This window comes from Cyprinodon tularosa, unplaced genomic scaffold, assembly GCF_016077235.1.
Source record: "Cyprinodon tularosa strain WSP-4 unplaced genomic scaffold, ASM1607723v1 ctg192, whole genome shotgun sequence".
In the NCBI taxonomy this organism is placed as follows: domain Eukaryota; kingdom Metazoa; phylum Chordata; class Actinopteri; order Cyprinodontiformes; family Cyprinodontidae; genus Cyprinodon; species Cyprinodon tularosa.
The window spans coordinates 816,271-841,717 of NW_024038688.1; the positions used below are offsets into that span (position 1 = coordinate 816,271).

Consider the following 25,447-nt stretch of genomic DNA (forward strand, 5'->3'; position numbering starts at 1 on the left):
GGCTTTCATGTCTTGGAATGTATCCCAATAATCTATAATCAATAATACAGATTGACTCCATCAATTTCTGCTTGAACATAATAAAATTTAAGATCATAGTAAAAGCTGCGATTTTCACTGCAGGGAGTTGGTGGCCTAGTAGTTAGGGCATTGTGCTTGGAGGTTCTGCTTTCAAGCCCCACTCCCACGGACTGCCACTCTGGGTCCCCGAGCAAGACCCTTAACTCCCACACCAAGAGTTTATTTAATTGCTCCGTACTTGTGACACTGTAATGACAATAAAAAGCGATGAAAAAAGGTTTATTTGTGGATACTTCAGAAAAAAATCTGATGCAGGTTTCTGATTAGTTTTTACCCTCCACTGTTGCTGCATTTATGCAGCAACAGTGGAGGGTATGTACTGTTGCTACATAATCATTCAAAAGGAGCCAATAAAACAAAGTCAATAACTTGATGCAATCAGCTGGGTTTCCTTAAATATTAAACACCTTTTTACCAATCAGGAGGATTTGATTGAAAATTCTATCTGAAGTGCCTTCATGTTGAGAGTAGGAGTGTGTGAGGGAGAATGCCATGGTTCTACACCCTGTTTGCAGTGTAGGACCATGTGTCCCTAATTCCCTTGATACTATCATTCATGTCAGTCATGTCTAAAGTTAATGGTCAACCTCAAAGAGCCATGAAATCACTATCCAGTCTATGTTTGACCTTCACATTCCCTTGGCAACTTTATGCTCTCTGTCAGACATCATTTTTCAGAGGCTTCAGGGCTGAATTTGTATGACATAAAGGAAAACTAGGTGCAGCAGTGATAAAAATTTTCCAACAATCATCATGGAAAAAAAAAACAATATTATCTTTTCTGTTACTTTGATTCTTTAATTTGACCAGTTTTGTTTTCAGTTTATGCTTCAGCTCTTTACAGACATGGAGGAAACTGTCAATCTGATAAGAGCTGCTTTACTCTAATTGCATAAATTGTAGTAATTGTAAGGTATGCAACGGTTACAATGATTATTTTCTTTGCAAATTATTACTTAACCAAAACATGTGCATGCTATTCAATATATAAAGAAACATGAATCTTTTTTCCACTTGGCTGCTAGTACCAAGCTAATAATTTGAGTTTCCTTAAATCTTTGATTGTCATGATCTCCTGATTATGATTTTAGGTTCTGTTGCAAGTTTCACTTAGGGTTTTCAGGTACACTTCTTCATTCATGTCATCGTGAGTTTCATGTCATCAGTTTCAATTCCATTTAATGTCATATGAGCTATTTTCTAGTTAAATTTAGGCATTATTTTTTTTCCGACTTACTCTCTGTCGGCCCCTTCTGCCAGTCTCCTTTTCTGTAGCTCCCTTCTTGATCCTTCTGTCCACACCTGCTCCCAATCAGTTGATTACTCGATTCATTGTTCCGCTTGGCATATATACACCTAATCTGCAGTTACTGGTTGCTAGATTCTCTTCATTCCTTATGTTTGTTTCTGATTCCTGAGTTCCTTGCTGATAGTTTCTGAATTATTGCTTCTGTACTTTCTACCTCTTCATTATTGGCTACCTGTAAGAAATCATCTCTGCCTCTTCATCTCTGTATTAGGGTGAAACTCCACAGACCTCCACAGAGATGTTATATTTTAAACATCTTACAATTATTCAAATACCTGTAGTCACATGTATGAGGAAAAGATTTATTAAGTGCACTCATTTTAAAAAAAAATAGAACTCTCAACATATAATTGAAGACAATTGAACAGAAGTTTTTTTGTACTTGAGATTCCAGTGAAAACCATAATATATTGGATTGCAAAAGACACAACAGACTCTTCTCAGCTTGGTGCAAAAAGAAAAAAAATGGAAGTTTAGGGAAAGGGTTACAATGAGAAACGGTTTAAAAGCATTTGTGGTGGACAATAGTGGGGCCAGACTCATTATACTCCTGTTTGGTGACCCACATCCGCTGGAAAGTGGAGAGGGACCCCAGGACGGAGCCACCTATCCATGCAGAGTATTTTCTTTCTGGTGGAGCAAAAATCTGGAGAAGGAAAAGAAACAACACAGAGCAGCAAGGTTTAATTTCATTACTTTATAATTTATATTATTAAACGAGCTTAGATAAATAGCTTGTTTTTGGTGCATTTGATCAAATTGAAAGACATAATAAAAGCAATCAGCTAGAAAGGATGTGTTGGATTTGTATGAAGCATTTCTCAGTTAAATTGTTGTTGCTCAGAAATAAGTCACATTTTCTGGCTAATGTTACAGGGTGACCATGGCCTGGTGTGTATATTGTTTAAATCTCATGTTTTAAAGTTTAATTTATTTTTTATCTTGGTTTGTAATGTGTGCTTTTATTTATTTTTTATTTTATTCTTTATGTTTTGGTTATAGTTTTAATTACCATAAGATATCTCACTTATGTCGACCTTTGTTAGCTGGCTGTTGGTGGCTTGAAAGGACAGTATTTAAATGGAAGGAGAGGAAACTAAAGACTGAAAGCTGATGAAAGCTTTAGGACCAGCAGCAAGACCTGCTGTCAGCAGCATAGGAGGAGCATCAATAAGGACAGTGATCAGGGGAAGGCAGCAAGACAGCTGTCATGGCAGCTGGGCAGAGCTTCTCTACCTGTGTGTGTACGTAGCGCTTCGATACTCTGACTGATTGATCTTTGTCCATGTCATTGAGGATGTGTGAAGAAGATTTGTGCAACTGCCTGTCCTGAGGTAGTTCTTTCATAATGATCAGGCCAGCAAGAGGAGAGAACCAACGACCTACATGGAGCTGAGTGGAGTGAACTCCACCTCCCTTGTTAATTGTATCCTTTTTTGGGACTCTTTATTAATAAATACTTTGGTTAAGATTTTTGTTTTACTGTTTGCTGTTTTTATAGGTTTAATAAAAATAATCTGTGTTTTAAAACTCTACTTGGTTACATTGCTTCCCCTGCATTTATCCTTGAGGTGGGTGCAACTCTGTACTAGTGCACTAATATTATATACAATTTCTTTTTGTTCCTTCATGTGAGATAACGCTCAATATGCATTCCAGTTGATTAATGCTATAAGTTGTATCAGTGGGAGGGACTAAAGTGAAATTTCCAGAAGTTCTTTGTAATTTCAAATCCAGTGTAGAAGCCTTGTGTGCTGCAGCCTGCGAGTTATAATTTTCTTTATATCTTAGACATGATCAGACATGTTCATATAGCAACTGGGATTCAATCAACCACAATCAATAATTTTCATGGACATTTTCCTCTATTTGGACAAATTATTTGAGGGGCATGCCTGCTGAGATTTGCATTCCCTGTCATGGGAGCACACATTTCTCAGTACAGCCTCATATTAAGGAAGACCATTAAAAATAACGGCTTTAATAACCCTTTTTTAACCTGTTTGAGTCAAATGTTTTAAAGTCATAGACCCTGAAGAAAAAGCTAATCTTGGACAACATTAGCATAAAGACACACAAGCATCTTTCTGGCAGCACTGATTTTAAGGCTGCAAAGAAATGTATCGCAATGTGTTTTAACCCCCAAAATTATCATGCACCCATGAAACAAGTAGCTTAGAATACATGTTTCAATATTAAGAACATGTGAAATTCATTAAAACTGTTTATTCCTCTTTGATACCAGGGGATGCCTTTTCTGACATAGCAGCTATGAACGCTGCTGAAAAACACCCCCCTGTTCCAAACCCAAAAATGGTGACACCACTCACATAACTAAAACCCATACTTGTGATTAAAAAATGTATATACGTTATCCTCCATAGTTTTTTACTATGGAAAATGGATGGATGGATAATTGTTTACTATGCTAGATTAAGGGAGCCATGCATACTCCCTGTTTTAACCCTTAATATTTTTTTTATTTTTTATGAAATTCATACTAATTGCTTAGAGGACCTTTGTGATCATGAGGAAAATGTGAAATCAACTGCAAGTCTCTATTATTTTAAGGGGGCATGCATATTTCAGCAGCTGCTGTGACGGAATGTGAATGATAGCTATAATGATTGCTATAACTATGCATCCGTGATGCAACTATGATACTTTAAATCTGCATCATCAGGATTTCAACACCCCTTTTGATGTTTGAGGGGGTTTGTCAGCAGCCTCCACAGCTCTTAATTGACACTAACCATCAAAACTGCCATTAAAAGCTCTCCTGATCTAGCCTGTCAACAAAAAGATAAAACCTTAAACTGAAATAATGTTTGGCAATCATAGTGGTTTTAATATTTTCAAAGCTTTCATCTCTTATCTAGAAGAACATATGGTATGTGGCTTAAATGTTTACAGTCTTTAAATCCTCACAGCAGATTTATTTTCTGGATGAATAAAATGTGTTAAAGCTCCTCACACATGTGCAATAAAAGAACAAACTTCTGCACCTTTGTTCTCATAGTAGGTGGGGCCAAAGCATTCATCTCTTTTTGCAAGCGCTCAGCGAATCCAGGGAACATGGTTGATCCTCCAGCAAGCAGAATGTTGGAATACAGATCTTTTCTAATCTCTATATCACTCTTCATGATGCTGTTGTAAGCGTTCTCATGAATACCAGGTGATTCTTCTCCTGAACAACACCAAAAAAAAAAAAATATATATATATATATCAAAAATGTATCTTAAATAATCTTAGGCAGTCTCAGGATTTTAGGAAACATAGTAATCAATTTATAAGAATGAAATAGATAGAGATGGCATAAGATTATAAATTTAAATACCTGAGGATGGACTTTAATTTCATTTTACTACAAACCGATAAAAGAAGGTTGGAAGAAAACCTCCGGACATCTGAACCTTTCACTGGTGATCTGAACCTGTTGTCCATCAGGAAGCTCATAGATCTTCTCCAGAGAGGAGGAGGAAGCTGCCGTCTGCATTTCTTTTTCAAAGTCCAAAGCCACATAGCAGAGCTTCTCCTTCATGTCTCGCACAATGTCATGCTCAGCTGTTTTAGAGCAAGAGTGTCACACATTAAACAACCAGCCTCAACTAATTTATATTTTCTGCTCTATACTTACTATTAGATATAAAATTTAAAAAATAATAATAAAATAAACATTCAGTGGGCCTCTTACCAGTTGTTCTGAAATAGTTGCCTCTTTCTGTTAGAATCCTGACCAGGTACTCCGTCAGACCTCTTCCAGATACTGGTGTGCAAACAAAGGAATGGGGCATACCGTGGCCCTGATATACTGGGACTGTGTGACTGTTACCATCACCACAGTCCACAACAAGCCCTGAAAGATAAATAAACAACCCAGTTGTACAGCTAAGAAGCAAAAATGACTTGGTGTTTAGTCAAAAAAAAGAGGGGGGCCTTCAGTCCAAAGTCCCACTGGATGTGGGGTCTGGGGCTTTGACGGGAACATACTTTTGAAATCAATCAGTGCATTTAAAAGAATATTGAATTTAGTTTAGTAACAACATTTATGAAGTTTAACAATGTATTTTTGACCAGTTATTTTATAAAATTTACAGTGGTGGTTTAGTGACCCTTTTATTCAATGAGAAATTCCCTCTGGTAGTGAGAGTTAATCTACAGCAATAATAAATATGAGCATTAAGGTAAAAAAAAAAAAAATACCCAAAAGCTAAATAAGCTAAGGTATAGTCAAACATATCATCACAACATTCCTGTTTGGAATGAACATTGGTGATTAGTGTCAAACATTTTGATAAGAAAAGAGAAGATCTTTATGCTATCCTTTTTTTTTTTTTTTTGCCTATAACTGGTCACATATCCAGTCACATACATAGTTTTATCACTATAGCCTTACGTTTTCCAGTTCCTCCCAGTCAGTTTCAAAGTTGTTGTCAGTGATGTATTTCATGGCCAAGATGCCCCTCTTCTCCTGGGCTTCGTTTCCAACAAAGCTGGTCTTCAGTAAAAGGGAGAATTAGAGACATCCTTCAGAGGCAGTGTGTAGAAATATTTGCAAAGCCGAATGCTCTGAAAAGCATTCCTGAAAACCTCCTGCATTTGATTACATTTTCCCTGTGCGATTTACACATAACATCATTTCTGGGCATCTATGGTTTGATTTGTTTGTATGTGTGGATGGCATGGATTGTTACTGACATCTGGTGAAAATCTCATGTCCAAAAAACCTCTAGAAATATATTTACTGAGAAAAGGGTGGCATTTTCAATACATCTAATACTTATTTTATAAGCTGTATGTAGCCTAACTGACAGGTTGTGTATATGTAGACAACAGTGTATGGCTCTAATGTTTTTACTTGTTTATGTAGAGTTAAATGTTTCACTCCCAGACCAAAAAAATATTTTATATTAAAGGAAATGAAATAACCGATAAAAATAAATTATTCTAGAATAAAACATAGAAAATGCATTTTATACAGAATAAAATTGTGAAGGAAAACTGGATATGGCAAACAGAAAGGGTGACGGTGAAAAGTATGAATGTCTCATTTTACACTGCAGCTTAATTTCTTGTGAGCCTCATGATGTGTCTTTTAGATTTAAGACTTGTCCTGCTTCCACAACCGTACTGTTGTATATATGAAGAAATGTCCGTTGAGAGTTTAGTTTTATAGGTCTGTATCTATGTTAACTTAAAGTTTTGTCCCAAGCAGCCACGTCTGGCAGTGTCCCATACTCACTGATGCATCCTGTAAAAAAAAGGACAAAATAATGTTTCACACTTAAACATATTTGACTTTAAAATACATTTTTACATGGAAACTTTACCGTGTATTTGTGGTAGCCATAAATAGATTGCAAGACATGGGAGGGGGCGTCATTTCCAGCAAAACCAGCCTTGACCGTCCCAGACCCATTATCAATAACAACAGTAGGAATTTCATCATCCATTTCTGAAAGGAAGTGAAGAAAAAACTGTTAAATTTTAAAAGACAACATAAAAACATGGAACCTCTTTACTTGTGCCCTTTAAAATAATACTTTTTAGAAAAACAGTAGAGCAACAAAATATTTAGTCAAGCAGTGATTGTGCAAGTTCTCCTACTTTGAAGGATGATATATGTCTGCGATTTTCATTATAGGGATATTTCAGCTATGAGCGACGAAATGAGAAAGAAAATCCAGGAAACCACATTCCAGGATTTGTTTTTAAACTATGATGGAAAATAAGTATTTTGTCACCCACAAACAACGAAGATGTCTGAACCTCACAAACTTTTGGAAATTATTCTTTCAGAAGCTCTTCTGTTCTCCACACAATAACCTCGTGATGGCACCTGTTTGAACTTTTTATCTGTATACATTTTCAGCAGTTTATCGTTTTTTTCTGCACAAATCTGCCCTAATGAAGCATTAACCTTTAATCTGAAATGAGCGGTGCTCATGGAAATGACCATGGACTCAGCGCTGAACTGTTTTAGAGTGGCTCTCTGGGTGTGGATAGTTAAAATTAAAGATCTGAACTCAGTCTAAAACCTGAACTGAAAGCTAACACCAATAACTGTCAAAACTTCCAGGGAATCTGAACCCCATCCCAAAGTATTTAGGAAATATGGCCGGGCAGTTCATCAACCCCCTCAGGGTACTAAAGGGGCGGGTGCTCATATAAATCAAAAGGCACATATAAAATCCTCCTGCTCAAGGGCCCTGGATTAACTTTTATATAGTCAATATTCACTCTTAAAATAATAACTAAGAATCTGATCTAAACAAAATTATATCTTAGAGAGGAGGGGTTGCTGGGTCACAGCTAAATATTTCAATTGCAAAATTAATGTTAGGCCAGAGCTAAACCATTTAGATAGGATCTAAATACTCAATCACAAACTAAATGTTAAGGTTTGTCAACTACATATTTAATTTCAAGAAAAATATTGTTTGTCAAGTAAATATTTCATTTGAATCTAAATATTTTGGTTCCACACTAAATATTGAACTTGCTGAATAAATATTAATAAAAGCAAATCAAATACTTTAACATTTAACTTGCTAAAAAAATTTATAAATGATAGAGTGATTATATTACCTTGAAATTTTAACCAGCATTTTTTTTCTCATATTTTAAGCTAAATAAGCCCAATTATTACTGCAAATATAATGTATAATATAGGTATCTTTATAATGGACACCCCATGGGGAACCAGCAGGTAATCAAGTGCAGTTTAAGATTCATTTGAATAATAAATTAATAAATTAAATCTTTGCTTTTAGCTATAACTTCCTGTGGGATTTTCTTTACATTATACACACAAAATTATCAAATACAATAAGACATTTCACATGATGAGATCTGACTTTTTTATAACCTACAACTATAAGAAGAATTTAAACAACTGTCCACTGTATTTTATTAATCTATCATGCATATATGTTATATATATGTGTATATGTATTATGTACTTACATGTAATGTTGTGTATGTGTATCTGTGTGTTGAAGTATTGGTGTGTGTATGTGTATATAAGTATGTATATAGATATATATTTTATCTTATGTATTTTTGTGTTACTCCATTCGTGTTCTTTTCCTTTATGTCTTTTATGAATCTTTGTAAGGACCCCTGGAAGGATCCAAACTAAAAAACTAAATACTTGAAAATTAGAGTTATTACTACAAACATAGAAAGCCATTTCCATCATATGTAAAAACTATTATGCTTACAGATATTTATTATAAGCAATATTTTATGTCTGTGCATACACACCAGCTTCCTGAATAGAGAGGACCACTGAGCAACATCACATGTGCACACCGTGGCCTCGCACTAATATTACACCTGTTATTAATCAAGTCACATGACTGATAAAATACTCAGATTGCAGCAATAATTTGCAATAGTTTACTTTTAATATAGGCGATTTGGCCCACTTAACATAAAAAAATATACAAAACTTGATGTTAATGAGATGTGTAGTATGCTATATGCAGTTGAGAGGGGTCCATGAGGTCCATGAGCCACCACCCAAGTGTGCCCACCAACTTTCATCACAAAGTAATACTCTGGCAGTGATGGTAGCCTTGACACTGGCAGCCCTGTGCTTCCGCCTGCCTTAGCACGCGAGCGGGAGGAAGCATGGTAAGGCAGGCGGGTGGAAGCATACCGTTGCCAGGTCAGATTCGTTCACTCCATCCCCAGGTGGCTCCCTGTCCGCCGGGGTTCCTGGACCAGCCCCGGAGCTGACGGCTCGGTTCAAGTGTCCGGTCCTGCCCAGCAGGACCCCACCCACCCACCCAAAAGAAAATATTTCCTTCTTTTCAGAAACCCAAATCTAGTCACCCTTTTAATGCTTGGAGAGTTTGATACAGCAGCAAGAAGCAAATACTGTAACTCAGCCATATGGAAGAGAGACGAGTGATGCAACCATAGACATTATATATGTAGACGCCTTATTGGACGCTGTCAGCAGCAAGGTCGATTTGCCTAAAGGGCGGCCACCTTAGGTCAGAACACAGTTCAGACAGCTGCTATCAGAATGAATAGGAGGTCCCTTCCATCTCATTTTAATCACATCAAAGATAATATCATAATAATACCTTACATGTCACAGCCTCATAAATGACCAAAACAAATTCTATAATTACCTTTCAGTTAGATTACACATATTTATTCAGATCCAAAAAATTTAACTCAATATATACACAAATATATACAGTTATTAGGGCTGGGCGATAATTCAATAACGATATATATCGATCGATAGACTTGTGGCGCAATAGAAAAAAAGAGGGTCGATAAAAGTTCGATAAAAAAGAAACGCAGTTTTCCTTTCTTCTCGTTGTAGCCTATCATGTATGTTTATGCTAGTCACTACTCCCTCCCAACCAATCACAATCACGGACCCAGGCACGCCGTCACCAAGTGCCGCCCTCTCAAACCACAACACAGAGCACATGAAGATGTCGCAGCAAGGAGAGTCGGAGGAAATTGTTTCAAAGAAGGGTTTTTGTAGTTCGCCAGTTTGGCAGTATTTCGGTCATGGCAAGTCGGACAAAAAACAAACCACAGTCATCTGTAAAATGTGTCGGGAACCAGTGAAAATGAAGTCTGATAACACAACCAACTTTTTTTAATCATCTCAGCCGCTCACACCCACAGGAGTACGAGCTGTGTAGGCCCCGGCGCGGCTCTCCTCCGAGGAATCTTCGGGAATTTCGGGAAAAATATATATATATTTTCAGTTCTGGGCAGTTTCCCACATAGTACTAACGATTGAGAGAAAAATACAGAGGGGCCAGAAACTTCAAAGTAATAACTCAGGTTAAAGCAGGAAACTAAGCTGAACCAGGTTAAGCTTAGAAGAATGGGTATTTGTTATATTCATTTTGGTCACTTTTCTGGTCACTTTATTTTATTCTTTGTCAGTATTTAATAACATAACCCAGGTCTCTTAAGTTATTTTTCTTTAAAACAATTCTGTTATGGTTAGAAAAGTTGGTTAAATAAAGATTTAATTCAAAGTCTGTGTTTGTGTTCTTTATTAAAATTAAATCATTTAGCAATATTATAAAAAGTCCAGGCAGAGCTGCACATAAAATATGGTTTCAAATCTTTTCAATAACTATTGATATCGATCAATATGCATTTTTTTTTATCGATAAGCTTTTTTTCTATATCGCCCAGCCCTAATATATATATATATATATATATATATATATATATATATATATATATTTTTTTTTTTTTTTCCTTCTTGTAATTTATTTTTTTCCCTGTCTCATAGCTTTTGTTCTGTGCTTTGATTTAATATGTTGTAATGTTTTTGTTGTTTTTTTACCAAAAATTCTCATTTTATTGACAGTAGCCTGTCTTTTTTTCCCCAGTTAAGGCAGGTTTTCAGGAAAAGGATCATGTATGGAATTTATTGTAGACTTAAGGTTTTCTCAAAGAAAAACAGTATGTACATCACCATATTCAGTTACTGGGTGTGACAGAAACAAACTGCAGTAGGACAGCAGTAAAACAAATCCAGTCTCAACTTATATAAAAAGGAAGCAAGGCAGAAGAGAGTCAAAACCAGACTCAGGACCCCAAGCTTTGTCAATCATTTTTCTCTCCTTTTATAAAATTATTAATTAGTAATTTTTTATAAAAAAAAAATGATTATTTGAACTTTTGTCTCATTGTTCCTGTTACCTTTATTCCACAGCAACAAAGTTTTATTTTTAAAATCTGCCTTTCGCATGTACAGCATTTTGAATTGTCTTGCTACTAAACTGAGCTGTATCAGTACTCTTGCCTTGCCTTGATGATGATATAAATACATGTTACTTGATTTGAACATAAAAATAAACAATGAGCTCATGCATTCATATATTTTCATTTTTATATGTGCAATATAATTTATACCAATGTAGCTGCAATCTCTCTTTGACTGTGTCTGCAGGGTAAAAAGCTACCATGGCTGTAGCATCAAGTGAGTTTCTCTTATTTTATTCAGCTATTTGTCTGACTTCAGTAATCAAAATATGGCGTAGATTCATTATTTTATATCAGTTTTTCCTGCAGTAGTTCTTATAGGGTCAGTATGCTGGGGTTCAAGTGTTACTAAAATCTTAATAGTTTTCTCCCCTCTGTAACGTCCAATGAAAATTAAATAAAGCATAGGAACATATTGAGAAATATGTTGTCGTAATTAATGTATATATGTATATATATATATATATTGTTTATTAAGTTATGATTTTTTTTTTTATTGTGTGAGTTTTACTTTTTAAATGATTGCTTTGATAACTTTCCATAACAACTGTATTAACTTGTACCTTGGTTGATATCTGCACCATTAATAACTGAATAACAATTATTTCCATTGTAAGCCCCGAGATTTAAAGCCCAGGATTTGTTTTACCCAGATAATATGAATCCCAGGGAATTTGTCACACAGCTATTCCCATTTCCCTGAAAATCCAGGCATCCATTGATTTATAAAGACTTGAGAAAAAATGAGCAGCATTTTCAGCTTTGTCGGTGAATGCTATGAGAATACAGAACTGGTTTTACCCTCCCTTTAAAAAAATACTATTTTTTGGGAATGTATGAGAGTGCTCTCCTTGATCTAAGAGCAAAGTGTTATATATCGGTAAGGCTGGAGGCATGGATGTCTCCTCATTGACCTACATATATGATGTAATGATGTGATGATGTGGCAGACTGCAGTTGTATAAAATGCTTCTTTAACTGCGATTCGTGGCCACTTCTTATAGATGTGGGCGCAGTTGGTAAGCACTTCCATCTGCTACTCTAAAAAATGTCTCTGTTTGAGTAAGATTACAATTTCAACTAAAATCTGTTGCCATATCTCATGGTTATTTAAAACACATACATTATGAAGTGTTATTTAAAGAGTTTGTCCCGAGAGATCTCTTTTCAGGAAAAAGAAACAGAGAGAGAAAGCTTCAAGGTGTAGCCAGAGGGCTTTCCTTAACTGTTTAATTTGTTTGAATTTATTTATTTTATCATATTTTTTTTATGTTTTGGTGAATAATTACCTATGGAACCCCAGAACCTGGTTAACGGGTATAAAGTAGAGTAAATTTTTTGTCTCCTAAGTTTTATATCTTATCAATCTACAGGCTGGGCTCAACTAAAACGAAGGAGTAGCTATGAATTTCTTCCTCCGTGCTGTGAGTACAGATCATCCGAAATACTTTTTTACTACATTTTGTCTTCATTTGACATTCATTTGCAAAATTAGTCATATTTAAGTGTAAGATACTAATATGTGCTGTTTAAACAGTTAAAGAAACATATTGGTATGTGTGTATTAAGAATAGGTTTTATCCGTCTGTCTGTCTGTCTGTCTGTCTGTCTGTCTGTCTGTCTGTCTGTATATCATCTATGTAGATCTATAGTAGATAGTTGAAAATAGAAACAATAATCATTACATCAATCAAAGAAAACATTTTCAAATAAAGTGTTCAAATGCAATTGTTGGAATCTAGTTATTTTTGCAATGTTGAAAATGTTTTCTTTTCATTGGAGTGGCTTTTCTATCTATTTTTTCAAGCAGCTTCTTTTTTGATTGAATTATAAAGACAAAAATGCTATTATTTTATTTAAAATAGTTATTTGAACATAAGTCTTTCTGCATGGAGTTTGCATGTTCTACCTGAGCATGCGTGGGTTCTCTCCGGGTACTCCGGCTTCCTCCCACAGTCCAAAAACATGACTGTTAGGTTGATTGGCTTTTCTAAATTGTCCTTAGGTGTGAGTGTGTGCATGAATGGTTGTTTGTCCTGTCACTCTTTTTAGTGAATGTTATGATTTATTGAGCCACACCGCAAAGTGTATTCTGCATTCAATTTAAATCCTGTAATTTCATTTAACCATTATTTTTTAGTAAAAAGACATAAAATCTTACAATTCATTATTTAATTGTGATATTCTTATTGGGTTAAAAAAGGTATTTATTTACAGAATTTTTACAAGGGTGCTCATAACCAAACCAATAAGAACGACTGCAATTTTATCACATTTTAATGATAGGAACTCAGGGTGCCCCATATTTAGTAGGTTTGTAGGTTTATGGATGTCTTGCCACCATGGTAGGCAAGGAGGAGCTACAGTATCCTGTAGGTGGAACAAAGGATTAGGAAGATTAAACATATTGTGGCTCTGATCCCTCCTACTGGATTGGTCATTCTTAGTTCCACCTACAGTATATTAATCTCAGTGACCCACATCATCAGTTAGAACTGAAGAAGAGAGGAGAAACATCTTCTACGTAGAAAACGTCACATCCAGTATCCTAGACTGAACCTTTCCAGCTTTTCAATCAAAGAAAAACTATGTTCAATTTATATACTTTTTATCTCAACCACATTTAGACCACATTTAAATACATTTTTATTTGATTTAAAAGTTTTAAAGGTTTTTTATTGAACTGACGTCTTGTTTTTTGTTTTTACTGAAAATATATTTTTTTATTTAATAAGACTTTTTTCAATTGAACAGTAAAGACCCAAATCTATTTTCATAGATTCTCTTCTCCTTATGTTAATTAGCTCTCACTTACAGTCATGTGTTACAAATAACTACCCTGATTATGGAGATTCATCCACTTTTCTGACACAGTCTGTTAAGAGAACAAAATGTTTTACCATCAGCAGTCCCTCAATAAAACACACAGGATGTAAGAACTCTATAAAGAAACTTTACACCTCAAAAAAGCAATGGTTTCACACACATCATTCCTAACTAGAAATGCTTCTAAGGCACAGATTTGATCTTAAGGATTAATAAGAGTCCTAAAGGAGAGAAGACAGACCTAAATGAACAGGATAACAACTTAACCTTTAAAGGGAGGAAAATCCTGTCATGGTGAAGATCCAGACAAGAGGGAAGGAGTTTTGTGGGAGAATCATTCAATCAAAGCTCAGAAACAGTCCTGAGGGAGAAGAAACATTTGCTAGCAAGCAGGAGATTTTGATTTGGGAGATTTAAGGATGAGAAGACAGAAAAAGTGTTTTCAAATTAAAATGCATTTTCTAAAGGAAATATAGCTAATAGATAAACAGAAAAATAAACTTGATTAATATTTAATATCTATAATTGAAGTTAAGAGTTAGTCACTTTCCTCATAAAGAAAAATCAGATATGTTGAAAATTTGATGTTAAATCTGCCCTCATCGTTTTTTTCTAGTTATTAATAAAACTAACTTCCTTCCTGAATTTTCCAGAATCAGAGACTTCAGTGATGTTTCTGTTAACTTTCTGTTTCTATGTTTCCAGTGTCTGAGCTCAGGGTGGTTCTGCTGGGAAGCAGCTGGTCCCAGAGGAGCTCAGTTGCACGCCTCATACTGGGAGAGGATTGTTTTAAAGATGAAGCTCAGTGCTGTTTGAAAATCAGTAGAAAAGTGAACAACATGACAATAACTGTGATCAATACTCCAGATCTTCAGTTTCCAACAGCAAACAAAATGACAGAGTTCATTAAAGACTTTTCGAGGGTTTCTGCTCCTGGACCTCATGTGTTCCTGTTGGTTGTAAAACCCGAAGACTTTACCATGAAAGAGAAGAACAGGATCTGCATAATCCTAGAAACGTTTAATGAACAGTCATTTGATCATTTACTTCTATTGATTTTAAAACCCAGACAGAACATTTCAGGGCTAACGCTTCAAATAAAGGAGATATTGGCAAAATGTAGCAACAGATACTTAAAGATGGAGGACATCAAGCAGTCAGAGCTGCTGACTTACTTACGAAAAATCGTAAAACAGAACAACGGGGAGCATGTGAGCTATGAAGAGTATGAAGATGCAGAATTTCAGAGTGAGAAAGAAAAGGCAGCGACAGGATCTGATGATGCAGCTACTGGTAAGTGCAGAAACATGAAATAACAAAAACCTTGACAAAGATATTGCTTCATTCATATCTGTAATGTTACAAAACAGGCTTAAATTGGAAGGCAACCAGACTTTAGCTCTGATTACTGAAAACATTTCGACTCCTATCCAGGAGTGTTCATCGGTTCTGTGCTGTTGGGTTTAAAATTCACTGGTATGTTGGGTTTGGAGAAAATCCCTCTAACTTTATAAGAAATTCCTGACATATTGAACGAAGGAATTTTTTTCTGTGTTTCCAGTAGTTTTTTTCTTTCTGCTATTTGTTTTTGCGTACTCCAGATCTTCAGTCTCCCACAGCAAACAAAATGACAGAGTTTATTAAAGACTTTGCGAGGGTTTCTGCTCCTGGACCTCATGTGTTCCTGTTGGTTGTAAAACCCGAAGACTTTACCATGAAAGAGAAGAACAGGATCTGCATGATCCTAGAAACGTTTAATGATCAGTCATTTGATCATTTATTTATATTGATTTTAAAATCCACATGGATGAGTTCATGGGCAAAGCTTCCAATAAAGGAGATAATGGAAAAATCTGGTAACAGATACTTAAAGAGGATGGACATCAAGCAGTCAGAGCTGCTGAGTTACTAAAAATCGTAAAACAGAACAACGGAGAGCATGTAAGCTATGAAGAGTATGAAGATGTAGCAGAGGATCTTTCTGCTATTTGTTTTGGCTTACTTAACAAATGCACAGTTTGGATATGCTTCAAGTCATTTCCTGACAGGTTTTTTTTTCCTTTGATTTTTCCTCTGTAATTGAGGGAATATTGTCGGCCTGGCTTCTCAGAGTTCTGATTACAGAAAGTTTATGTTCCAGTGAGTGACGTGAGTCAAAGTGAAGATACTGGTCTGTATATGCAAGTTTTTGGTAAACCTCAGTATTAAGACTTCCAGTGTTCTCAATGTGCAGCACAGTCCAGGAAGGGGGGCATTTTATATTTTGGTCTCCTAGTGCATTTGATGTTTCTGTCCATTAAGTTGATGCGACTGGTGAATGCCCCAATTTCCTGAGTTTGGATTTTGAGCCAGGTGACATCCATGTATCTCAACATGGATGGTTGTGTTCCCTTGTATGTGCTGAGGGCTCTGCTCTCCATTTCGTCCATATAGATTGGCAACCATGGGTGAAACTGGGGAGTCCGTAGCGCAGCCATGTTTCTGCTGGTGAAAGTTATCACTGTATTTGAAGTATGTGGTTGTCAGGCAGAGGTCCAACAGGTCACAAATCTAGTTAGGTGTTAAAGCGTTTCTGTATTTCAGGGTTTCATCGTGTTTGTTATTACCTGACTGTGTTCACTGCCTTTAATGTGGGATTGCAAGAGGTTACATCCAAAGAAACAAATGTTTCACTCAAATGCCAGACTTTGAAATAAAGTATGTGGAGTTTTGTATGACGTGTGGAGTGTTCAAACCAATGGAGCCAAAATTATTGCAAAATGTTTTGCAATTTATTTTTTTATAAGTCCAGTTGGCCTCCAATTTAAACCTGTTTTGTGGTTGCCATGACTCAGAGGACTGAGAACTTAAAAAGGCATTCATTGTCTTTAAAGGTTTCAGAGCTCAAAAATACCTGGGATAGTTATGAGGAAAAGTTATTTTAGAGTTATTGATGATACTCTATTGGAAGACAGCCTAGAGGTCACTTCTATTAATGCTAGGCTGACAGTTTAGGATAGTTTATACATTTTGTTTTTTGTTTTCACTGGGTAGAAGCTAAAGCTCCCAGACAAAGCCCACACATAACAAGCAACATCCCCCAGAAAAAGCCAGTCTCCACATAGCTCAACAACCATAAAAGAAGCAGGAAGGAAAAGGGTTGAAGGAAATTAAAAGTACTTAATTATGACAGTGCTCCTATTCAAATTTGTAAAAAAAAAATCTCCAAAAAAATAGAATTTGAAATGAACTTCAATGTTTTGAACAACTATCTCCTTTTTATTATATGTAATCAAATAGAGCTACACATCCTCTGAGGCTCCTATTCCCTTTGCTTTTGTAGAGCAGTTTTTCAGATAGAGCTTAGAACACAGTTTTACCGTAGTCTCGGTGTGGTGCAGTCTGCTCATTGAACACTTCCTCTAAACCATGATTATGTCCCACTCTGACCCCTAGATGTTGCCATACAACGTCTAACAGTATTACTGGTAAAAAACAAAAAAAACAACAACAATTAATGAATATTATTAAACCAATACTGTGGTATTCAGACCTAACAACTATGATGCTGAGAAACAGTCAGCCTATAATCATTTATAATATCCTGTGACTATCTGTGACTATTGTTACCTGTAGCCAACAAGTGACAAAAAACATGATGATTGACTGTTTTATTGGTTAATTTTCTCTAATTTTCCAGCATCTGGTTTTGGAATTGTGCTTTTGGGGAAAAGTGAGAAAAATAAAGCAAAACTTGGAAACTTCATCCTTGGAGGGCAGGAATTTCATTATCAAAAATGTTTCCCAGCCAAACTTTGTGTGGTCTGCTGTGGAGAGTGGAGCGGAAAACCATTCACTGTGGTAAAAACTCCCGACATGTCCAAAATGTCTAAGGAGAAAATCCAAGATGTGAAGAAATGTGTGAGTCTCTGTCCTTCTGGACCAAATGTTCTACTGCTGTTGGTGAAACCTTCAGAATTTGCTGAAAAGGAAAGAGAAACACTGATGTCCATCCTGAGTCTGTTTGGTCAAGAAGCCTTCAGACATTCAATAGTCATTTTAACACATGACACTGAAATAAGTTCTTCTGTCAATGAGCTCCTCAGGCTGGTTCAAGTAAGATGCTACAACATGAATGACGAAGACCACAGTCTGTTGATGAAGGAGATTGAGAATATTGTTCATGTAAACAAAGGGACATGTCTGACCTACACAGAAGACACCATCAGATTCAAACATGGACTTACTGAAACCTCAATAAACCTGGTTCTGTTTGGGAGGAGAGGATCAGGAAAGACCTCAGCAGCCAAGGCCATTCTAGGTCAGATAGATCTTCATTCAGCCTCCAGCTCATCAGAGTGTGTTAGAAACCAGGGAGAGGTTAGTGGACGTTGGGTTTCTCTGGTGGAGCTGCCTGCCTTGTATGGAAAAGCTCAGCAGAAAGTGATGGAGGAATCATTCAGGTGTATCTCCCTCTGTGATCCTGAGGGTGTCCACGCCTTCATCCTGGTCCTACCTGTGGGTCCCCTCACTGATGAAGACAAGGGAGAGTTAAAGACCATCCAGGAGACATTCAGCTCTAGAGTCAATGACTTCACCATGATCCTGTTCACCGTGGACTCAGATCCTACAGCTGGAGATGTTAAGTTCATTGAGACTGATAGAAACATCCAGGAGCTCCTTCAGAGCTGTGAACATAGATATGTTGTTCTCAACATCAAGGACAAGAAGGAGATATCAGAACTGATGGAGATGGTGGAAACAATAAGTGATAAGGGGTCCAGCTCCTTCTCAACAAACATGTTCACCAGGGCTTTGATGGACAGAACTTTAATACCGAAACTGGAGAATCTAAAACAGAAAAGTGGGATGAAGGTTAAATATGATTTAGAGTCAAGAGAAAAACTCGGGAAAGAGACAGAAGAACTGGAGAAAAGGGAAGAAAAGCAGAATAAAAAATATAGTGAAGAAATTAAAGCCCTTCAATCTAAATTTGAACAGGAATTGAAGGAGAAAGCTCAACTGCTCAAGGAGAAAGACAAATTGAAGAAGGAGTTTGAAAAGATTAAGAAAGAACTGGATGAAGAGGAAAAGAAATGGAAAAGAAAGGAAGAATCACAGCAGAAAGATTGGCGGCAAAAAGTTGATGATTTGCAGAAACAAGTTAGTTTTGAACAAGAACAAAAAGAGGCGGCTGAGAAGAAGCTGGAGCAGTGCAGACGAGAGAGGGTCAGGGAGAGGGAAGCTTTGGAGAAAGAAAAGGACAAAATCTGGGAGCGAATGCATGAAGAGCTGAAAGAGAACCTGCAGGAGATGAAAATGAACCCAGAAGATGAACCAATCAAAGCACTGATGGAAAAATATACAGCTAAAGCTTTAGCATTTGGCCAAACAGCAAACCTTTCACAGCTACAGGCTGAAGGGAAACAGCTGGAAATGAAGACCACTGACACAGGTAACTCACTTTTTAGGCAAAGTTATATATTTTAAAAAGTGATCTGTTCAGCTATATTTACTTTCTTAATGTAAATTTTACTGATTTGTTACATCAATAATGTATTAATAAGTATTTTTTCTTTCTATCATAATAAAGACGGAGATAAGGGCACTAAGTCAGGTCATACTAGTGAACGAGGACAAGAGGTTCATAACAGACCAGAACCACTGGAGTCTGTAAATCAAGGCAGGTTTCAAGGTGAGACTGAATGAGTTTAAACCATGACATTATCAGCATATTGCCAAGAGGAAAATCATGACAGAGAATTGCATCAACATTTAATTACATTTTCAATCATCGTTTAAACATTGCAGTAAGCTTTGTTTTCATACCAAGCACTAACAGATTACAGATAATTAGGTTAAGATTATAATTAGATTAAGAAAATTAGGCAAAACAAGTTTATTGTATAGCATAATTCAGTACATTGACAATTTAAAGTCCTTTACATGAATTAAATAATCAAATAGAAGAGAAATAAGAGCAGAATAAAAGCAAATAAATACATAAAACATAAGTCAAACAAATCAACAGTCAAAGTCATCATTAAAGTAATGGGTTTTTAACACTGACTTTAAATAACTCAGGCTTTCAGCTCTTTTCCAGTCTTCTGGGAGTTTGTTCCATATCAGTGGAGCATAGGAACTAAATTCTGCTTCTCCATAAGTTAAATTACTGAAAACAATCATTTAACTCAGGTTTAACTCAAAGCCAAGTTTAAACAAAACAAACAACAGTTACAGCTCAGTTTTTGACATTTTTAACTTATAGTCCAGAATTTAATAAGGTACAGATTCCTGAATGATTCAAGCAAACTAAAAACAACAGAAACATATGTATCATAAGCTGCTTCATTAGCATTTGGCATGAAAGTCTCTGACTTCTCAGCTTATACAATAAAGTATTTTTATTTAAAAATTTAAGGTAGATTAAATGTTATAAAGTCTGTTTTATCCTGAAGGTTTAGACTTCCACATGAAAGAAGAGACAACTTAATCTTTAGTTAGATCATGTTTGCTCTGTATAAATATGTAATTCAGGAACAGGTGGAAAGAAAGCTAAAATAATGTACCTCAAATTATTAAGACTATTTGTAGCGTGTCCAGTTTCTTTACGCTTCAGAAAGTGAATAAGGCTCATGTTGATTACAGATGCAGTGAAGTTTGAGACCCGGTTAACCAACCGCACTGGCTGATTCAGCAGCCGTTTCATTTAATGATTGATCACTTTTGAAACGGGTGGATTCAGAAACTGGATTGTCTCTTTATTTGTTTATATAACTATAAACAAATGATGGAGCTGTCTATTCGTCAATCATATTTTCTTCTTCCTGGATCATTAAGTTATTCTTAGGGTCCGATTTTGTAATGAAACTACTTATAAAGAGGGGGAATAATGTGTAGAAGCAGACAGAAAAATGTTTATCTGAACTTGTATAAACCTGCTGCTGCAGGTTTATACATCTTTCATGTGAGAGTGATTGTTCTAGATCAGCAGAAATCAGACACCTATTTTTGGAGTCACAAGATAGTTTTCACAATTATTGTGATAATATCATGAAATACATTATTGCGAATGTCCCAAGATATAAATTCATGTCTTATGAAACACATAGCTGTAAAATGTAATTATCTGTTTATCTAATACATTACTCAGTGATATAATATATCATAAGATAGTAAAATGCACCATTAAATAATGAGATGGCTATAAAATATATAAAATTTACATGATTAAAATTCATGTTAACATCCATTTGAAAACAAATATTATTTATGATTGATAAAATCATAAGGAGAATCAACTTGTTTGTTAATTGCAGTATTTTGTATAATGTAATCCTGCTGTTTCTTGGTGTGCCCAGAGACAGCACATGGAAATGAGCTTGTAGCTAAATCTGGTTTGCGCAGCACATTGTTTTGCAGCGTCCCTGTCAAATAAAATGATGAATAAATAAACCATCTCCTTCTTTTCTGGAATGTGATCCTAAAACACTGTAACTCTTAACACTCTTACTTAAGTTAAGAGTTAAGAGAGTTTTTCATGTAGACGAACTATTCATCCTAGTTAAATAAACAGAGATCGATGGATTTCACTCAGTCGGCATCACATTTATTCATATCTTTGCAAAGAGAGAACAGTTCATCATACAGCCCTAATGGCACAGCATTCTGCCCTGTTCTGCCTGGGCAGCGTCCGTTCCCCCTTACTTACAATAATGGGAAAATACTCAGAGTCAAAACAAATTACAGACACTTTGGTTAAACAGTTATGAGTAAACCTTATATATATACCTATATATATATATATATATATATATATATATATATATATATATATATATATATATATATGTATATATATATATATATATATATATATATATATATATATATATATATATATATATATATATATATATATATATATATATATATATATGATCAGGATATACCAGGATATACCATCAAGACGAGAAAGCTCCTCACAATGCATGGAGGGTTCCACCCCAAATCCAGCACCCTGAGACTGTATACCAAGCGTAGCGAGGGAGGCCGAGGGCTAGTGAGTGTCAAGACCACTGTCCAGGATGAAACAACTAAGATCCAGGAGTACATCAGAAAGATGGCCCCCAAAGACAAATGGCTTGGCGAATACCTCAGGCAGGAGAAAACCGAAAGTGAGGACAAGAAAGAGGAAGGAGAACCATCATGGAGGGACAAGCCACTGCACGGCATATACCACAGACAAATAGAAGAAGTGGCTGATATAAAAAAATCCTACCAGTGGCTGGAAAAGGCTGGACTGAATGACAGCACAGAGGCACTAATCATGGCAGCACAAGAACAGGCACTCAGTACAAGATCAATAGAGGCCAGGGTCTACCACACCAGGCAGGACCCCCGATGCAGACTGTGCAAAGATGCCTCTGAAACAATACAGCACATAACAGCAGGGTGTAAAATGCAGGCAGGAAGTGCATACATGGAACGCCACAACCAGGTAGCTGTCATAGTGTACAGGAACATCTGCCATGAGTATGGGCTGGAAGTCCCAAGGTCAAAATGGAAGACACCTCCTAAGGTAGTTGAGAATGACCGAGCTAAGATCCTATGGGACTTCAAGATCCAGACTGACAAACAGGTGATGGCTAACCAACCAGACATCGTGTTGATCGACAAACAGCAGAAGAAGGCAGTAGTGATAGATGTGGCAATCCCAAGCGACAGCAACATCAAGAAGAAAGAACACGAGAAGCTTGAGAAATACCAAGGGCTCAAAGAGGAGCTAGAAAAGATGTGGAAAGTAAGAGCAGCAGTGGTGCCAGTGGTAATTGGAGCACTGGGGGCTGTGACCCCCAATCTGGGAGAGTGGCTACAGCAGATTCCAGGTAAAACATCAGAAGTCTCTGTCCAGAAGAGGGCAGTCCTAGGAACAGCTAAGATACTGCGCAGAACCCTCAAACTCCCAGGCCTCTGGTAGAGGACCCGAGCTTGAGGATGACACATACCACCCCACGAGGGGTGAGAAAACAGTTTTTATATATATATATATATATATATATATATATATATATATATATATATATATATATATATATATATATATATATATATATAGGAAAGCAGCCACCCAAGCACTGCTTGATAATTAAAAGCAATCCTATGTCCAAACCTCCTGCTGGACAAAGATCATCTCACTCTAGACTCTCTTAACCATGGTGGGTCAGGGATTTACCATTAGTAACAAAGCTCAGAGGAGCAATAATAATCAATGTTTATCTTCTGAGTAATTTACATATGGTGCCTGAAAGCTAACTGAAAATAGTAAATGGACAGATTTCATTCACCCCTAACAACAATAATCTCTATTTACTTTAGAAAATCACTGATCACTGCAAGCAGAAGTTAACATTTACACCAAAATTATATCCTGCTCAGAAGTACGGTTTGAGGCGAGTTCCTGCATTTTTTTACATCTTCTTTAGCATTTTATGATTCTATTTTAAATTTTTCTGTGTTTTTTTGAAAGTTAGAGGTAAAGAGGATTGATTGAAGCTTCCTTGAATTCAATGTAGTTTCCTTGATTTAAGCAGAAAAAGACAATTTACAAATGGATTAAAATGATTGATGTTTAGAATAAGAAAAACAAAACTCATTATCTCATTCCCTGTGCAAAATATATAAAAATACTCATCCCATTGGCAGATCCTATTATTTACCTGCATAAACTGAAGACCAATATACTTTAATACATTTAATTATTTTTTTTCTTCAAAAATACTTTTAGATTTGTTTTTGCAGTGTAAATAAATAAAGGTTGTTCGTAACTTTAATATATATATATATTTAAGTTACAACCCCCCCCCCCCCCCCCCCCCCCCCCCCATCCCAATCATGACACTTGAAAATTGTCAAAGTTTCGACTTTGGCTCCACATTGGCAAACTTTACAATGCAGTGACCACTTTCTCCGCTTTAGAGCAGTTATTGTAGCTTTAGGTTAAGGATGATTAATTTTTTTAGATGATAAAAAATATTAAAATGTTCTCAGTTTCTTATCCTCATTATTGGTATAATTTTCCAGGTCCTATGGAATCCTGCAGCCCTGATTGTCTTCGGATTGTTCTGATTGGGAAGACTGGCAGTGGTAAGAGCTCATCAGGAAACACCATCCTGGGAAGAAGAGAGTTTAAAACTGAAGTATCTCCACAGTCAGTTACTATGAAGTGTCAAAAAGCTGAAACTGAAGTAGACGGTCGTCGTCTTGCTGTTGTCGACACTCCTGGTCTGTTTGACAACAATTTGTCACCTGAGCAGGTCAATGAGGAGCTGATGAAATGCATTGATCTTCTGGATCCAGGTCCACATGTCTTCCTGCTGGTGATACCGATCGGCAGATTATCACCAGAGGACAGAGAGACATTCACACTTATTGAGAGAGTTTTGGGAGAAAATTATAAAAAGTTTACAATCATCCTGTTCACCCAAGGAGACAAACTAAAACAAGATGACATGTCCATTGAAGATTATATTAAAGATGCATGTGATGATTCCTGTAAGAAGCTGATCTCTGACTGTGTAGGAAGATACCATGTGTTTGAAAACTATGATAAAAAGAACCGCTCACAAGTTACTGAGCTGATCCAAAAGATTGATGACTTGATAAAGGTCAATCGAGACAACTGCTACACTAGAGACCTGCTGAACGATAAATGAATCTGCTACAACTGTGGCCTGCTTAAAGGGTAACTGGTTAATAGTAAAGATAGCATAGACATTTCTGAAATCTTTGATTACAGAAAAATTTTATATATCTTTTTTTTGTTGTTTGTTTGTTTGAACTAACAATAGGTGTTCTCAATCAGTTTTCCTTATTTTTATTTAGTTCAGAAAGTCTCATCTTTTGTAGGGAACTTGTTTATTGTGTGTACGTATGTCTCACTCTTTTATCTGTTATTCTATACCATGTTTCACTAGGAAGGTATTCATTCTCAGATCTAAGAAAATGGGCATAGAAGAAAAACTCAACCATGTCCAAATCCATGTTGAATTAGCATTGATATTTATCATTTTTTTATCCTCAGAACTAGTGAACCAACAGGTTTTAGTAAAAACAAGGATGTTATCTTTCCTTTAAATATGTGGTCAGGTGTGTTTTCAGTGCTTTCCTGGAACATCTACCTGAACATTGTAGAAGATCAGGTAGAACTGCTGATAGTAGAACCAGATAACGAGATCAGTTACTGTTGAGTTGGTAAATCAAACTGATTCAGACCAACGCTGTGATTATACAGAGCTGAGCTCAAAGGTTTATTTAGCTCTAAAGCTCTAAATTTATGCGTCTAATAATTCCTATATATGGAAGCTGATTGCAGGATGATACTGGACAGTCTGTTCATGACACTTTATTGTATGATGATTTCACTGATTTCTGTATTATTTTTTTCTGTAAGTAAAACTTTATACAATACATTGTATAAAATAAAATGTTTG

The 25,447-nt window shown here is 36.1% G+C and overlaps 3 protein-coding genes across 3 annotated transcripts; 2 read left to right on the top strand and 1 right to left on the bottom strand.

Moving 5' to 3' along the window:
- Positions 1 to 1,718: 1,718 nt before the first annotated feature.
- Positions 1,719 to 6,844, bottom strand: LOC119782396 (actin, cytoskeletal 3-like). The gene is made up of 8 exons (XM_038283346.1): positions 6,722 to 6,844; positions 6,634 to 6,642; positions 5,788 to 5,889; positions 5,347 to 5,380; positions 5,086 to 5,247; positions 4,764 to 4,955; positions 4,396 to 4,577; positions 1,719 to 2,036 (listed from the first exon to the last, which is right to left on the bottom strand). The coding sequence occupies exons 1-8, from the start codon at positions 6,842 to 6,844 to the stop codon at positions 1,893 to 1,895; spliced, it is 948 nt and encodes a 315-aa protein (XP_038139274.1). The 3' UTR covers positions 1,719 to 1,892.
- Positions 6,845 to 14,256: 7,412 nt separating this feature from the next.
- On the top strand, positions 14,257 to 17,852 carry LOC119782398 (GTPase IMAP family member 8-like; the record flags this gene model as incomplete). Its single annotated transcript, XM_038283347.1, has 2 exons — positions 14,257 to 15,269; positions 17,656 to 17,852. Coding segments are annotated over exons 1-2 (795 nt in total), but the record flags the coding sequence as incomplete, so codon positions are not given.
- A 13-nt stretch (positions 17,853 to 17,865) lies between these two features.
- LOC119782399 (GTPase IMAP family member 8-like) lies at positions 17,866 to 24,878 on the top strand. The gene is made up of 2 exons (XM_038283348.1): positions 17,866 to 19,410; positions 24,039 to 24,878. The coding sequence occupies exons 1-2, from the start codon at positions 17,961 to 17,963 to the stop codon at positions 24,668 to 24,670; spliced, it is 2,082 nt and encodes a 693-aa protein (XP_038139276.1). The 5' UTR covers positions 17,866 to 17,960; the 3' UTR covers positions 24,671 to 24,878.
- The last annotated feature ends 569 nt before the right edge of the window (positions 24,879 to 25,447 follow it).

Coding starts and splice junctions, on each gene's coding strand:
- LOC119782399 (XM_038283348.1), top strand. CDS start 17,961: ATGTCCATCCTGAGTCTGTTTGGTCAAGAAGCCTTCAGACATTCAATA. Junction 19,411..24,038: donor AATGAAGACCACTGACACAG/GTAACTCACTTT, acceptor ATAATTTTCCAG/GTCCTATGGAATCCTGCAGC.
- LOC119782396 (XM_038283346.1), bottom strand. CDS start 6,844: ATGGATGATGAAATTCCTACTGTTGTTATTGATAATGGGTCTGGGACG. Junction 5,248..5,346: donor AGCCCCAGACCCCACATCCA/GTGGGACTTTGG, acceptor TTTATCTTTCAG/GGCTTGTTGTGGACTGTGGT. Junction 4,956..5,085: donor CAACTATTTCAGAACAACTG/GTAAGAGGCCCA, acceptor GCTCTAAAACAG/CTGAGCATGACATTGTGCGA.